Source organism: Toxotes jaculatrix, chromosome 8 (genome assembly GCF_017976425.1).
Source record: "Toxotes jaculatrix isolate fToxJac2 chromosome 8, fToxJac2.pri, whole genome shotgun sequence".
Lineage (NCBI taxonomy): Eukaryota > Metazoa > Chordata > Actinopteri > Toxotidae > Toxotes > Toxotes jaculatrix.
This window is the reverse complement of record NC_054401.1, coordinates 21,894,635-21,911,310: the sequence shown is the minus strand read 5'-3', so window position 1 is coordinate 21,911,310 and position 16,676 is coordinate 21,894,635. Positions and strand designations below refer to the sequence as shown.

The 16,676-nt window shown below is 41.2% G+C and overlaps 1 protein-coding gene across 2 annotated transcripts in view; it reads right to left on the bottom strand.

The window, feature by feature from the left end:
* Positions 1-1,068: 1,068 nt before the first annotated feature.
* usp45 (ubiquitin specific peptidase 45) overlaps positions 1,069-16,676 on the bottom strand; it is a 30,183-nt gene continuing 14,575 nt past the window's right edge. For both annotated transcript variants that reach the window (XM_041044899.1, XM_041044900.1), the window contains exons 9-18: positions 10,028-10,115; positions 7,600-7,681; positions 7,108-7,199; positions 6,317-6,373; positions 6,037-6,168; positions 4,641-5,310; positions 4,205-4,302; positions 3,927-4,013; positions 3,501-3,645; positions 1,069-1,941 (exon numbers count right to left, since the gene is read on the bottom strand). In XM_041044899.1, coding sequence (XP_040900833.1) covers positions 1,811-1,941; positions 3,501-3,645; positions 3,927-4,013; positions 4,205-4,302; positions 4,641-5,310; positions 6,037-6,168; positions 6,317-6,373; positions 7,108-7,199; positions 7,600-7,681; positions 10,028-10,115 — 1,582 coding nt within the window. In that variant the 3' untranslated portion in view covers positions 1,069-1,810. The remainder of the gene's footprint in view (positions 1,942-3,500; positions 3,646-3,926; positions 4,014-4,204; positions 4,303-4,640; positions 5,311-6,036; positions 6,169-6,316; positions 6,374-7,107; positions 7,200-7,599; positions 7,682-10,027; positions 10,116-16,676) is intronic.

Here is a 16,676-nt window from a genome sequence, read left to right as displayed (position 1 = left end):
ACTCTTTATTATTTTTGTTTACAGTAAGTTATACTGTACATAAATATGCCACACATGTCCCTCTTTGCCTTTGACTCTGCATATGATTTTCTTCTCACCTTGCACAGGTTTCTTAAACCTGAAGCACAGGCACTGAATTTGTCCTCATTTCTAAAGAAAACAACAAACCTCTAAACTCTGAAGCATATGTTTAAACCTTTTCCCTTCTGCTGTTTTGGCAAATGTCCAACAAGCAAGAAAAATGTTTTCATCTAAAATGTTTTCATAGAAAAAGATGAACAGTTAATCCGACAAACATTTCAAGAATAGGCAATACATTCATTAGAACATTAACCCATGCACATCGCAGCAAAGATGTTTTTCTAATACGGCTTGAAGCCCTCAAGGTTTTTTTTCTTATACAGTTTTATTATTTGCTCAACCTTATTGACAATATTAGGGAATAAAAAGTCAGTCTGTTTGTCAAACATCTTAATGGGTTCGTGTGTGTGCCTACAGAGTTACAGTAGAGCTGGAACACAATGAAAGGCAAACAAGGTGCTTTGTCAGGGTGATAAACATCGAGTGTGTTAGTGCAACGACACTCGAGAACCATACTGATGATGTTGAAAGAACAAATGTAAAGAAGAAGAAGAAACTCTATGAAGTAAACTCCTTGTTTGTTTGGTTTTGATTTTCTGCTCTGACATGCAGCTGCAAAACCCGTCTTTGGCAAATGTAACTGACTGATAGTCTTACATTTATACATTCTGATGTAAAAAAACAACAGCAATCCATTTAAAGTAGGCTGTAAAATAACTGTTGTGCTACTCTTTAAAGGTGCTGTGTGCAGCAATTTCAATCGATAACTTACATTTTTATTATTATTCACAAATAAACAGGGCCAAGGCTGAGACAATTACTAGCCACTATGCAACACCATTAGAGCTTGAGTTTCTCAAATGTATGACCACATTTCCCATAAACTGTCATGACTGATTTTGCTGCTTGTCCTCACGATCAGATGTTCTTAGTGAGATGGACAAACATGTCTGAATTTATTTTTCTGCCATTACCAGAAATAATAAAGCACATTTCTCACCAAATCAGAGCCAGTGCCACACAATGTGAAATCTTTTTCACATTGCTGACGGAGGAGCCAGACTTCTTTATGATGGTCCTGAGTTTTTACGTTAATCACACCAGCTGTCCCGATTTAATCTGGCAGTCGTTTACTGATGTGAAAATGGTACACACAGCACCTTAAAACTACATTCTCCTGTCTCTCACTCACTCACTCATTCATGTGTGTATGCACACACACACACATTCATACACACACACACTACTGACATCAACTGGTCAGTGCTGAGCACAGTTTAGCATGCAACAATTCTGCTTATTTCCTGTTAGTTACTGTAGCAAACTCCTTCATGCAGTTTATATCTCAGACACGTGACCGTGACAGAGACAGACCATAAATTTAGAACAGCTCAGCTTCAATAACACTCTCTTTGCCCAACCTCTTTTTAAAGGGTAGGATTTTTTATAATAGAAACATGTATGCAAATCAGGGCTATACCAAAGCAAAAAAAAATCTGATGTTAATATTTTATATATCTAAAATATTTAAAAGTGCCAATTTGAGATTTAGAGTTTGTGCAGAAATGGCACAATGGCCATTCCTCTCCTGTAACAGACGTGAGTGTACAGTGAAGTCTTTCCCTTTTCTTCCCTTCATCCACTCACGGATACAGTAAGAGGAGTACAGGCTGTACAAACAATACAGAGCAAAACAGATTTCTAGGGAAAACTACTTTTACTGGTCACTTTACAGCATTTCCTCGTAAAAGAGCAGGTATGCCTGAGAGTTGAGTACCCGTGACTCTGGTACTGTCTGAACAGTGGTATCGCTGACATACACCCACTGGCCCTGGGAGCTGCCACTGGCCTCCCTCGCCCCTAAAAAAAAAAAAAAAAAGTGTCAATATCACGGGGCACAAAACTTCAGCTGAGAATGGAAATGTTTTAGTGTTATGCTTTGTCTTGGGGTGGGGATGTCATAAAAACATGCAGAAATAAAGAAAAAAAAAAAACAAATAGGAAGTGTTGTTTTGTGCTCATCCCCATTGAGGGTACACAATGTTGTCCAAGGCACAGACATATGGAAGAGCTCTCATAGCATGGTTCTTCAACAACAGAGCTAGAACAAATCATGCGATCCCACGTGAAAGATGGACCTAGACAAACCTTACCAATGTTCTGCCTGTGTGTGAGTATGTGCATGTGGTTTAGATGGACTGGCTCGTAGCGTGGAAGCAGCTAAAGAAGCGTCTGCTGCCAACTGGGTCCCACCATCGTTCCTGCCTTTATATTCCACTGGGAGCTGTATGGGTAAATGGCCTTATTCTTTCATGCACCCTTTTCTTTTGTACATTTTTAGTTAAGGACTTTGTGTTATTTGTTTCTTCTTTTATTTATTCCGTTTAGTAGGAAGGTTAGTATAGCTATTAGAAAGTGGATTTATTTTTGTGATTTTGACGAGGGTTCACCCTGAAGATAAGATTCTGTGTAATAAATGAGCAAACTGTAGCTTTCCAGTCTCACAAGGCCTGATTTGGGAAGCCAGGAGGGAAGGAGACCTTCTTTTATGTAGCTCACATTTCCCCTGGACAGGATTGTAACATCATTCTACAGTGAAAAATGTTTGCCAACTTGATTCACAGGTGTCTCTGTATATCACTCAGCCACTGTGGCCCAGATTTGACTTATTGACATGTTTGTTATACAACACAAACACGGCCATCAATGTAGGGAGAAAATGTGACATGCTGTCCATAAACCATCTCAGCCTATATAAAGTTTTCAGACACGGAATATCTGACTAGTCATTTAGACAATTCAAATAGCAGTGAGTAGCTGACCATGAAAAAACAGCCTCATACACATTTTTGTCACTCTTCATTACCAAATGAGGTAAATACAAACAAGTGCTTTTGCCTAAGATGCTGTTGTGGATATAAACTGGTCGACCTGGCTCATCATCAGTTAATTAAACTGAGAATTTTGCAATTTGAAGACTTAATACTTTTAAGTAAAGTATATCTAAACAACATTGAGGTGAAGCGAGGAGAAGAAACGTCAGAGAGAATGGACACAAATGATAAAAGACAAAGCTGTGATAATGTAGATGTTACAGAAGGCAGATACTGTACCACATGATTAGACTATAGTCTGTAAACAGTCATTATGAAGTGTTCAAACATTCTGTCATCTCCAACCAATGTCTCCAATTATAATAGTTTGTTAATAGCAAGGACAACCGTGACAACCGACACTGCTTGAGAAGAAGAGAAAACAACATGGATCTATAGAACACAAAGGTCTCTATACACTTCATAGAGGACATCTAAGGACAAAGCTTACAAGAAGTGAGGCCTTTGCTGCACAAATGCTGACCGCTTTCATGAACTTGCACACAAACACACAGATGCAAAAGCTCAACAGAGCTGAACCCTGACCTGACAGGTTCCTGTGGTGTGGTTCTGTTTTCCTCTGGGGGGTGCGCACTTTTACATACGCAGTGTAGTGACCCCCCCGCATTGAGCCGCTATGCTCGACAATCCCATACAGGCTGTAGAGGACACGCTCACCGGCTGCAAGGTTCTAGCACAAAAGAGTAAACAGATTAGTAAGGAGGGAAACAGAGCTAAAAAAGTAAAGGTACAGAGAAAGAAGATTCCAGACTCTGTACCAACCAAGGACATTCATTACACACTGAACTAACTGAAGCAAGGAATAACAGAAATCGTAAGCACGGTAAAAGTGAAACAGTGCTAACTCTAGGAGAGAGTTTAAAAACCTCAATCATAAGTTTGATGTAGAGGAGATTCAATATTCTCAGAATTCAAAGTATATTAATTGACCTTTGATTAGTTGTTTAATACCTTGCAGGATGCTGAACAGAATGGAGCCAGATCCAAGATCAGAGGAAAGTCGACATGGCGGTTCACCTTTCGTAGGTTCATCCCTGCCTTAAAATACAAACACAGAATTACAGCAAACTTCCATTTGGGGCTTTAGGCAAAAACACATGACCCAGTATCACTGTTTAGACTATGTAAAAAAAACCCCAAAACACAGAGAACTACATCAAATATAACGGTATTTGACTTTATGTTGGCTAAAATGGAGAGTGATGAAATGGTTGAGTGTGGCTACTAACCTGGTGGAAGCGTTTAAGATGCAATGTGATGACTGGAGGCAGCGAGGATATCAGCATTTGCTTCCTGGCACTGGTGTAAATCTTCTCCGTCTTCTTGTCTATGCAAACAAAACAACATACAGAGAAACATTAGGTTTCACTGTTAAAACATTTCATTCTGTTGTGTTAAAACTGGCTGATTACAGTCGCAACAAAACTAAGGACAAAACCGCAAACTTTTCACAGCCAACTACCAAACCCATACATAATGAGAGTGTGATATTCAAAAGGTGTATCACTTTCATCATTTCTGTTAGGTGTTAATCAGACATACAGTGTGATCTGGTAATAATCTGAAGTGAAACTGCACCATATGAATCATCTGCAGGTAGACAGCACTGACTAGCTGTTCATCTTCATAGCTCTTTGCATGGGGGTTCCAGATGTTTTATCTTACCAGCTGAGCTGCTCTTGCGCAGCTGTTTCTGTCTGCGTTCAGTGCAGCTCTCACACAGAAGCTTGTTGTTGCCCATCAGCAGTTCCACAGAGGTGAACTGGTGGAGGCAGGACTGGATGGAGCACTCCTTGGAGCTGGGTGTGTAACTGTGGGACAGCGCCTGGAAGGCTCCCTGGTGGTGCTGATGGTGGAGGTTCTCTCGTGACTGTGTTTCTCCTTGCTCCTCCGGCGAACAATGCGTGGAAGGTGAGCAGTCCCCAGTCCCACTGAAGCCCAGGTTGACTTTAGACACTGCAGTAATTAGCTGCTCTACAGCGCCGCCTTGCCTTGTGGAGGATGACGACGAGGGGGAGGAGGCAGAGACGGGCGTAGGGGATGGAGTGAGGGTGGAAGTGGACGATGGGGTGGACATGTGCCCGTGCCCGTGGCTGGAGGAGAAGGTGCGTGGGGCCCACTCACTCTCTGAGGCCTCACTGTCAGCGTCGTTACTGCTGTCCTGAGCACCTGAGTCTCTTTCACTGCCGTCTGATAGGCTGCCGGCAGTGGCCATCTTGCAGACTGTGACACCACGAGCTGATCCACCAGCTACCCCCTCCTCCTCTGGTCGCTCCGCACTGCAGCCTGCTCCCTTCTCCTCCACAGAGCCTGATGCCCTCCTGCTCTGTTGTTTCTGGAGAAAGGAGAACAGACACATTAATCCCTGCGAAATTTGCGGGGCCCTGTGCAACTTGTGCACATGTATGTTTCAGAGTCTGCACAAATGTTTTATTTTGACTTATTTTATTTTAACTGACCAGATGCTCTTTGCTGCTCCCGTGTCTGACTTCCTGCCTGGCTCAAGCTGCTCTGTGCAGCACTACGTTACCGAGCAATATAAATAAATAGATTCACGCAACTGTTTATCATACAAACTCTTTGAACAAATATGCTATTACATTGAAAGAATAGCTACAAAATGAATGCCTCGTGAAATGGCAGTTAAGATGTTTTGATATTTTTTAAAGGCATTGATATTCGCTTGACTTTTAATACCTTTAAACATCCTGCAGACACCCTGTTCAGAGGTTAAATATAAAATTTGATTAATGATCAGCTACTATCTTACCCACTATTACACCATGTTTCATTTAACATGTAACTACCTTGTATTTCTATTGGTGGTAGAGTTTAAAAAAAACGGAAACTGACATGAGTGAATGAGATGTCTTCATGTGGTCCCAGCATTGCACATTGCAAAGATATATCTATGTGCATCAGTTTACAGGCAGAGGAAAAAAAATAGTATGACAGTGTGAACAGTCAAGAAAAACCCTTTCCACAGAATAGGAGATACAGCAGCTACTGTACCAATAAACACTTACAAATACAATCAGACACACACTGTACACACCCTTACCTGTCCACCCAGCTTCCTGGTGTTTCGGTTGACAGAGTGCACTGCAGGCAGAACCTGGTCAGTGTGAGCCATGTGGGCGTCCTGCTCCCTGCTGCCTTTGCTCAGCCTACTAGGATTGGTAGGTTTTGACATCTGAGCACAACAAAAAAGAATTATCAGTGAAAACATGCATGAAGCATGCAAACAAATGCAAACTATAGCATTAATGCATTACTCGTACTGTATCCCTGTGTTAGCATTATTTATACTGGTTTTCTTATGGACAATCGTAGCAACTCACCCTCTCCTCTATGATGGGTAAAGAGATGTCTATGAAAGCCTCCTTCACAGTGGAGATCTGAAAGAGGAATCACATGTAAGCCAGTGTCAGCATATGCATTTATGATCTTCATTAACAGGTAAAATCATAGCCAGCTGTTAACAGATCCAAGAGGAGATGTGTGTTTCTCTGTTTTTTCCTCTCCAGCTCCACACCTGGTACTCTTTACCTTCAAGGATATTGTAGTTTGCATAGTGGGATTTCTGTTGTTAACATCCCAGAGCTCCCACATTTTATTGTAAATGCCTGCAGCAAACAGTTGGTGTTCGAGCTGGTCTTTTAAGTGCTTTTTTTTGTTTTTTATGGCTCTGTTGATTTCTGTTCAATTCCCTGTGACTTATTTTTTAGCTGTTTTTTTGTGCGCATCAAAGTGAGAAATGCTCTGACAGCTAGTAGAGATCTTCACTTCAGGCCAGTAACAAATATCTGCCAATTTCTGACTGTAATGGTGAATGCCAGTGCTGCTGGACATTGTTTGGCAATCTTTTGTGCTTCCTGCAGCAATCACAACAACAACAACAACAACAACATCAAAAAAAAACTACATTTATCCATTTGTGTATATACTTATGTATACAGACACACAAAAATGTATAGAGAGAGAGAGAGAATGGTTGAGAAGGTTTCATAACAAACTGTGAACGTGTCAACCCTGCTGTCATATGTGTTCCACTGAGGACAATACACATGCCTGATTGACTAATACTGACTATTCAGGTCCTTTGCTACAGTTCACCCACACACACACTTACATGCTCACACTCTTCACACATAATTGTGTTGGTCAGCTCGCCTACAAAGATGCGGTCAACGAAGTTCATTTTCACACCTTCCTTCCCGTATGCTGGTGGAAAAGAAAGACAAATTTTTCACAATGACATATTTGAACAATTTTTAATCACCAATTATACATTTCAAATTTTACTTAATTCATTCTATGAACATTAGACACTATAATTTAGCTGTCAATGTACTCCACTAAAACATTTTTGTCATATTACTCATTCTGCAATAAATTTAATGTCAAAAAGGTCTTAATTCTGAGTGTCAAAGGCAAAACACAGGCCAATAAATCAGAAGTTAGAGTCAGATGATTAGGTTTTATATAAAATGATTTCCCTGATAATATAGCCAAAATTTGCACGTTCAAGTGCCTCATTAATATCTGAGCTGTATTTCCAATAACTGCCACAAGGTGGGACTATTGATCTTGGCCATCTGTCTGGTGCAGTGTGCATATCAACCTTTGACTTGGCGTTTGGTCTCCTCATCTGCTGTCTTCTCTGTGGGATTGTTGAAAGCCTTGAGAATGCCTGCTTTCACCCTCTGCAAAGAAACAGAAAAATAACAATGCAGAGTTTAATTGACATTCATTAATGCAAAAGTAATTATATAAATTAAAGTAAATTTCACTCTATGGGTTGTGTTGGGTTTTTTTTTTTTTTCTTGAATTCTCTCGATTACATCCATTACTGACATATCACAGTCCAGCCAATATCTGAGATTGACAGGTATACCTATTATAAGCATCATTAGTGTAAAATAATTATTGTGCTTGTCTAAAAACATTAACACGTAAATCGCATAATTAACTGTGCATGTTTGTGTGTGTGTATAAGTTCTTCGCGGGGCACTCTTATTGAAGGTGACATGGTCAGTGAGTATGTTGGTGAGAGAGCTGTGAAGAGGCACAGCCACAGTAAAGCACCAATCAATAGATAATTGGCCATGGTCTGTGTCTGCGGTCGAAACCAGTCAGTCCCCATTGTCCCGGGACCCACGCACTGGACTGGCTATTTAGGTCAAAAAGCCCTGTTAATCCCAGCCTAGCCAGTCTGCACCCCACTCAGCCAGCACAGTCAAACCAGGCTGAGGTCTCCTACTAATTAATTACCAGTAACCCCCATACAACCCTGTCTCCCTCCCCAGAGTAACAGTGTGTACTGCCCGACACAGGATGGGCTGTGGGAGGGGGGAGCTGTTGGAGGGGGGGCTGTGCGGGGGGGAGGTTGGAGAGGGTTACTGGTGAAAGGGTGCAGGGGTGGAAACTAAAATTAAGATGGGCGAAGAAGGACAGTCCATGCCCTGGGAGAGTAATACCTACCGTCTCAGCTAATTGGTGATAATTGACTGGGGCCATATTAGCATATTAAGATCTCTGATACTAATGGCCAATGAACACAAACACTTAGGGCCTCTAAAAGGTTGGTACCACCCACTGTAAAAATACCAGTCTCTCTCTGATACACACACACACACACACACTCACACAGGACAGTGTGTGTATGTTTATTGTTCTGTATTTATGTGTTACTTCAAATGTACCTATCCACGATCATTGTCCTTCTCCAAGTTTGGAAGATACAGATTAATTACTGCTGGCTTTATTAAAAAAAGTTTGAGTAATGTTCACCCAAAGCTTGAGCAGAAGCTTTATTAATCATACTCCTAAAATACGTTTGTTATAATGTATGTGTTTATTTAAAAAATTATTCAACATCGTATCTAAAATGTCACTGTATCTCTGAATGAGCTTGGATGTACAAATGAGTTTCTGAGTCAATGAATAGAGGAGGCTGTACCCCCTCCCTCCATACCTCCTTGATTGGATTGGGAGACAGGCTGATGAGTGTGTGTGTGTGTGTGTGTGTGCAGGAGGGGGCCGTGGGTGACCCTCAAACACAATGGGACAGCCCTGGAGCTCATTCAGCAGCTGTGGGTTTCCCAAGATCACACAATGATGCCGGTCGTGCCACTTGCAAGTCCTCTAAGTGGCACAACTGTCAGCGTTCACAAGTTTGAATGGGAGCAGTGGAGGCCAGCCTGTGGCCCCTCCTGGGCCTGGGGCTGACCACTAAACACACCCGCTAACTTCTCCTCCTTGGTTCAGGGAGCCACTGGTGGGGCCACGGGGGCCAGCTCTGCTGTGGGGTCTCCTAATTGCCCTGTGAAGGGTTTGGGACGGGGGGGTTTCAGGGTTCTCTGGCCAAACATGGCACCATAAGGTTAAAACACAAAAACTGGCAAGCCAGGCAAAAAGAGCCGCTGGGTTATGTGAGTGCACACAGCCGCCCACAAACACGTATTACATTATGTATATATTATGATTGAAATCAGGGATGGCTTTAATGGAGGGATGGGATGTGGACCATTGAAGAACTCATTAAATTTTGGGGCAGATCATTCACTGTGTATCTGAATTTTATGTTGTTTGACAATGGACTTGGCGGAGGTCCGCACTCTCAAAGTGTTGTTCTAGTTTATACATTTTTGAGTGCAGTCCAGAATACACAATAATGTTCTTCCATCTATCCAGTCCATCATTTGAAAAAAGCTAAATTAAAATATAAAATACAATTTGGTAAATCTAATTTAAATGAACAGTATGTGGGATTTAGTTCCCTTTCCAAGCGTATAAGAGAACCTACGGTGGCCTTCAGGTAAAGCAAAAACACGAAAAGGCTCAAACATGGCTATACAACATGGCGGGCTCCGTAGGAAAGGACCAGCAAAGAAACTTAAAATACAAGAGTACTTTTTAGAGATATAAAGGACCTTTCTGTCAGCAAACACTGAAAGAACACGTCGAAAGATGTGAGAAAATGCCGCTTTAAAGCCATCAAAGGTCAAATACAGGCATATGTGTAAACTCTAGACTGTATATAAACTCACTTTAGTTTCTTCTACTCGGATGGAGTCCAATAAATAGTGCAGAAGCTCCTGGCTGTCTTGTTGTTGGTAGCCCTTAAAGCGTGGAGCTCTGGAAAAACAAGATCAGACACAGATGAAAGTCAAGAACAATAGAGACACAAAGATTTATGAAAAGAAAGGGAAAGGTATCAGAATATGTACATGTTTTACATTTGTCTTTACATCATCTGTACACCTAATGATGTGGAAAGAATTTGTTGTGAAAAGGCACAAACGCAATATAAAATAATGTACTCAGTAAGCTCAGTATGTAATATAACGGAAAGTGAGAAATTATTGATGTCAAATCATTATATATGCTAAAAAGGCACCGAATAAATGCACAAATGTAATCAAAGTAACAGCAGAGTATGCACTGTAGCCACTGTCCCCATGTATTATCTTGATTGTACACAGTTAGTGTAAAATCTAGGTTTTGACCTATTCAGTCAGTGACAGACACTTGCATTTAAAGGGCTGACCCAAAAAATATTTAACTAAGCTTAAACTGCACCTTGATAAATATGAATGAATGAAACATCTGATGATATAATTGAGCTCACCATGACTCCCCTCCCCAACAAAAACTCCAAACGACTCAGTTACAATAATGAGTTGTGTGATTGATATATCAGATCCTGTCTTCATGATGTTTCCTATAATTCTTCAATTTACAATGATTCTACAGATTTTTATAACTTATGCTGACAGAAATTCTTATAATGGAAACAGTCCAATAAAATGAATAGCCTTTGTTCCAGTGGGTTATTACTAGAGAATACTGGAGTCTAATACAAGGCCAAAGTGGACTGTACATACCAAAGATAAGAATAATGAGAAGTTAAACCACAGCTCCACCATGCTGGCTGTAAAATTATTTATTTCCTTGATTTTTTGCTGTGCAGTCATATAGCAAAGCAGGGTGGACATCCATCCTTGACATTAATGTCAGAGTGGTTAGAGGGGAGGCTCTCCTTGGGTCCGTCCCTTGGCCATCCATGGCGAAGCAGATGTGAGGACAGATGCCAGGGGCAGATGGGCAGCCAAGGCTAGAGCCACTGCAACCTGTTGGGCCAAGCCAGCCACACAACCACAGGACAGGTTGGTCCGACAGGCACAACCCACAGCGAAAGGCCATATTTATAGTTAGAGAAGCCATCAGTTAAATTTTGATGATGTTCGGGAGGGTGTATGCGCTTTGGAGGCCCTGTACTGGTACTTCATGACCAGTGGTCTTCAGGGTCTAGTATTAACAGATTGCCTCTCACTTTGAAAAGGCAAAGACCATGTCCTCTTTTGTTTGATGAGACATTTTTAAAAATGGATAGGAATCATCAGTTCTTTGAAAAACAGATGGCTGGTACAAATCTGATAATGATTTATTAATGCCTCTACATTATAGCTATTTATGCCTTTTTCATCCATGATGTCTTTTCAGAGCAATTTATATTGATGGGCAAACACAGTAAGTGAGTACAGTGAGTACATTTTTTGCTGTAAATTTATTTGTGATCAGACTGAATCTTACACTGACAGATTTTGTTCATACAACCTTTGTAACAGAACTTTTATATATATGTATAATATGTATGTATAATATGCAAAGCATTGCAATATAGGTAAGTACACTCATTTACAATCTTTTTATGCTGAGGAAATCTGGCTGAAGTGTTTTGTAGCCAATTAATGTCACTCATAATCCTACGTATCGAAAGAATTCACATAAAATGAATCATCTCTTTGAGACACGTGGTCCAAGAATGGATGTCCAAGGCTGGGGGACAGAGGGCCAACCACCTGCCCTCAACACAGGTCATAACCAGGAAGTCTGGAGGAGACAAATGTCACTCAACCCCCCCCTAAACTCCTACATGCTGACACGATCTCCATCTCTTATGCCCTTTTCGTGCAGACACATGGAGAGGGTTGGGTAGAGGGGTGGGGATGGTGGGGAGCACATATGCCATTTATTCGCCAGCTCTAAAAATGAACAGCATCTGAAGGAATGTCTCCCTGTTGTTCCGCTAACTAGTCTGTCAATCTCCCATGAGAGAGACACACACGCAGAGAAATATAAAAGCAAACAGAGTATGAGATGAAATGAGTGAGACGGGGAAAAAAAAGGGAGAAACAGGCGCAGGGTGATATGGAGAAAAAATGAAAAGCCTGGTTGGGATCAGTGGGAATGAGGAGGTCTGGAAGCTCATCCCAGTGGAGAGAAGCAGAAGGGCCCTGTAGCACTGCTCTCAATCTGGCCAATGCAAACAGCTGCGGTGCTAACACAATTAACAGCCGGATGAGTTAGTACCAGACACAAGACCACACAAGCCCCCCCCCCCCCCCCCCCCAAAAACACACATGTATGAACAACACAATGCGCCCACACACAGTTCACAAAATAAATTCATTCAGCATTTAGCCATAAATGACAGAAATCTGCCTCAGTAATATAATATGTTCAGAAAATGTGTTTTATACACATATTAGCCTGACTAAGTACTCCTATGTAAAATAGATGACACATATTCAAAGAAGTTCACTAATTTTCTGCTTTGAATTAATACAAGACAAAGAATATTTTTAACAAAATAAAACAACACTGTTGACTTGTGCGACATTTTCATAATGCAACTATCTGTTCAACTAATGCCTAATTTATATTTACCAACAATAAAAACATTACAGCTGTTGAACTGATGATGAATATGATTTGTTCTCAGTTGGTGCTGACAGTCACCAGATAAAATCATATCATTTGTGATATGTCAAGATTCAAACATTAAGTCCTCAGTTGAGATGATCCTATAATTCACATTAACACTTACACATCAAATGAAATGTTCTATAAAACCTAGCACAACTTCTGTTTCCTCAGAAAAATGTTTTCACACTGTACAAAAGGATTTTAAAAATATTCAATTTTAAGAGGAGTCAAGAAATAAGCTCTTCTGGTTCTGCTGGCATTTTTTATTCTATTTTATTATGAATCTGGCCATTTGACAAATGAGAAAAAGCATCTGCTGCGTGCCTCCCTCCAGCTGCAATGTTTTTTTCATGACTGAGACATGACCAAAATTCATTTGAACTTTGACAGTAATTTTCAACTTTCAACAAGTTAACTTATGCACAACACTAACAGTGTCTCAAGCTATGAAGCGTGTGGCACCAGCCTTAAAAGAGGATTCACGGTCAGCTTCCTTTAAAATAATGTATTTGTTATCAAATTATGTTCATCTGCACAGGTTTTTAATGTTTCCTGTTTTGAACATGAAAGGGTTATCAACATCGTTATTTTCAGGTTTCTAAACATTCACAGGTAGACTAAAGGGAATGGACTTGAATCATCAGATTGTAAAGTTAGAATCTCTGGACTGCAGCTCTCGGTTCAGCAAATGTGCACAAGCCAATATTTGTATTATTTTTACAACCAACTGTGAATATTTGCTTCCTTTCTTCAACTTGAAAGAGGTCTTCCTCCTCAGCAGACCAGTACGCTGGCGCTGCCTCTTTGTGTGTGGATGTGTGTACATGTGTTCATGTTGGTGTGTGTGTGTATGTGTGTGTGTGTATGTGTCTTGGACACTGAAGCACTAGATGGAATCCATTGTTGTCCTCTGCAATTTCTATCAGGGATGTAAGGCTTCTCATAAAGGCCTATGAACAATATTTGAAAGATGTGGGTATGTGGACATCCATACACAGCACATGGAGGGAGAACAGAGCCAGGTCACTTCTCATTTTTTGTAATGTAAGAGTCCAGTGGCTGTTCTGAAAATGTAATCAGTCCTTGAGAGAAGCAGATGTAGATGAATGGCTCTGTGTGGCCTTTTTGTCCAGTTTATGCATTAGACATGCATGAAGAGTGCATCCAAATAAGTGATAGTAATAATAACTTGTAATGTTCTCAGTAAATATTTTTGACATTAATTAAATGCCATTTGTTCCCAGACTAGCTTAGGCAGCAGGCTGAGACCCTCCCTGGCACCAGATACAGTGTGTGGTGCTGACCATCCAACCCACATAGCCTGGCATGGGTCCGAGCACAGACCAGACCACTTCCGCTGGCAGGAGGAGGAGGGAGAGGCAGGCTGTGGGGTACTCAGCTGGTTGAGGTCAAATGCATGTGCACACACACGGAAACACACATACACTCGCACAAAACTGAGCTCAGCAGGGCTCCAGTGTTGCACATTCACTCTCAAACTGGCCCCTATCTGAGCCAGAAAGCTTTATTAACCTGCCTGTCAACACAAACATACAGGGTAAGACAGTGAAAGAGAAATGGAAAAGCGCTCTCAGTCCACAGAGGTCAAGGGCAGACCCAACCCTCTTGGAGTGACAAGAGCTGGCAGTGGCTAGTGAGGATGACAGGGTATATTTACAGAATACAGCCATCATAAAGGTCACTACAATGGAGAAAAATGTCTCAGTAAACAGGAGCAGTTCTTGACCCTGTCGTTTCACCTCAAAGCTTTAGACTTGACTGAATGCAGACGAGCTGCTGTGTGGAGGAGTCTAAAAGAGATACATGTAAGAGCTCAAGGCTGCTTCAGAATCCGACTGCAATCATGTACGGTACACTTTGTGGATGTTAGAGGGAATAGCGTATAAGTGAGTAAGACCTTGATAGTGTAGAGAGAGCCCCGAATGCGAAAAGCTGCTCTCGTGAAAAAAGCTCCTGAAATCAGTGAAATCAGGATTTCTTCTAAACTGTTAAACAAGCAAGATTACAAGTTATCAGTGGTAACATTTTGCCACATTTCTCACATCTCTGCTTCACAGGCTGGTGGAAACAAAGCAAACTGGCTTTCTTGAGTGAAGGAGGAGTTCAGCTACTCAAGTACAGCATTTACACCAGTATCTATAAACGCCATACCTATAAAGGGCTGCAACTAGTGATTATTATCGATTAATCTGCTGTTTTTCTTTCTTTGATTTACTGATTAAATGTTTAAAATGCCAGAAAACTGAAAAATTCTCATCACAAGCTTCCAGAGTCCAAGGTAATGTCTTCAAGATTGCTTGTTTTGTCAGATAAAAAGTCCAATCTCAAAGATATTCAATTTACAGTCATATAAAACAAAGAAGAGCAGAAAATACTCAAATGTCAGAAGCTGGGACCAGAGAATTACTGGCATTTTTGCTCAGAGAAAATTTGAAAAAGCTTTTACAAACCAGAAAGTCTGTTTGAGAACCAAGAAATCCCACTCATTGTCAGTCTTGATTTTCTGGTACTTTCCCAGTCAGAACCTTTGATCCAATGCAGACGTTTTGGTGTGCAGCAATTCTTGAATTTTTTACCTGTTGGTGTCTTTTCCCTCTTAGTGCTCAGCTCTCTCATTACCACTATTTGGAAGCAGGAACTCTTTTAAAGAAATTAACAAGGTCGCACAGAACAAAGCCACCACTGGTGACTTCTTGGCTAAAGATGTTCAGAGAATTTTATCACCTAATATCAACATGGATGCTTGAAGCTCCCGTGAATGCGTTAAGTGATGAACAGCTGTACTCACTTCTTGGCTTTTTCTATATAAATTTCAGTTATCATTTTTTTTGTCAATAGACAAATTGATTCTGCTCTATAACTGTGACTTTGTTTTTAATAAGAAAATGCTGATTTTTTTTTAATGGGCTGCACCGCATTTTTTGTTTTGAAATCTCTTCTTCCCATTTTATTTTGTTTTCTATCAGAGTGAATATTCAGGCTTCATATTTACATTTACTGTACGAATATTTAGGTTTAAATTCATTTCTCTCTATTCAAATGCATGTCAGTTGAATAGATTAGCTCTACTCAAAATTAGATGCATGTGAGTGCATAAAGGTGTGTGCAATGCCTGCTGTCTGAACGCACAATTGCCTACATGTGTGTTGCAGGGTGAGGTGGTATCAGGTGAGGTGGCAGTCCTCATACACACATTCCCACACGCACACACAGGCCTGTCTGATGAAAGCTAGGTACCAGAATAACTGTCAAAGCCACACCAGAGATGTACCCAGTCACCCAACATTAAATACCCTGGTCACCCACCTGCACTACTAAACAGTGCAAGACCCCCAGCCTCCCACCCCCCACCCACCCCCCCACCCACCCACCCACACACACACACACACACACACACACACACACACACACACACACACACACACACACACACACACACACACACACACACACACACACACACACACACACACACACACAGGGTGGACCCAACCAGCAGTGCACCATGCTCAAACAAGAACCCAGCCAACCAAACATTCACACTGTTCATAAAAGAGAGAAAAACAAGTGTTCAGTGCACAAAAGTACAGCCATGTTTCTGCCTGTCAAACAGCCTGTTAGACCTTGCTCTGGATCAAACATGACACAGGTGGCACATCAGTGTGGCAAGCAGCATAAAGAGCTACAAATAGCTAGCTGCTGCTAGGCATTTACCAAGGTACACCGCTCTTAGTGTGTTTAGTGTATGTTGAGATTGAAGTGCGTGAAAGGCATTCAGCTGGGACCAGGTGCTACCTGGGTCTGGCTGGTTAAAATGATCACCACCACAGTGAGGGGATGAAAGCAGAGGAAAGCTGTGGCTCCTGTGTTATACATTGCCATTGTCATTATGAGGAACTGCAATAG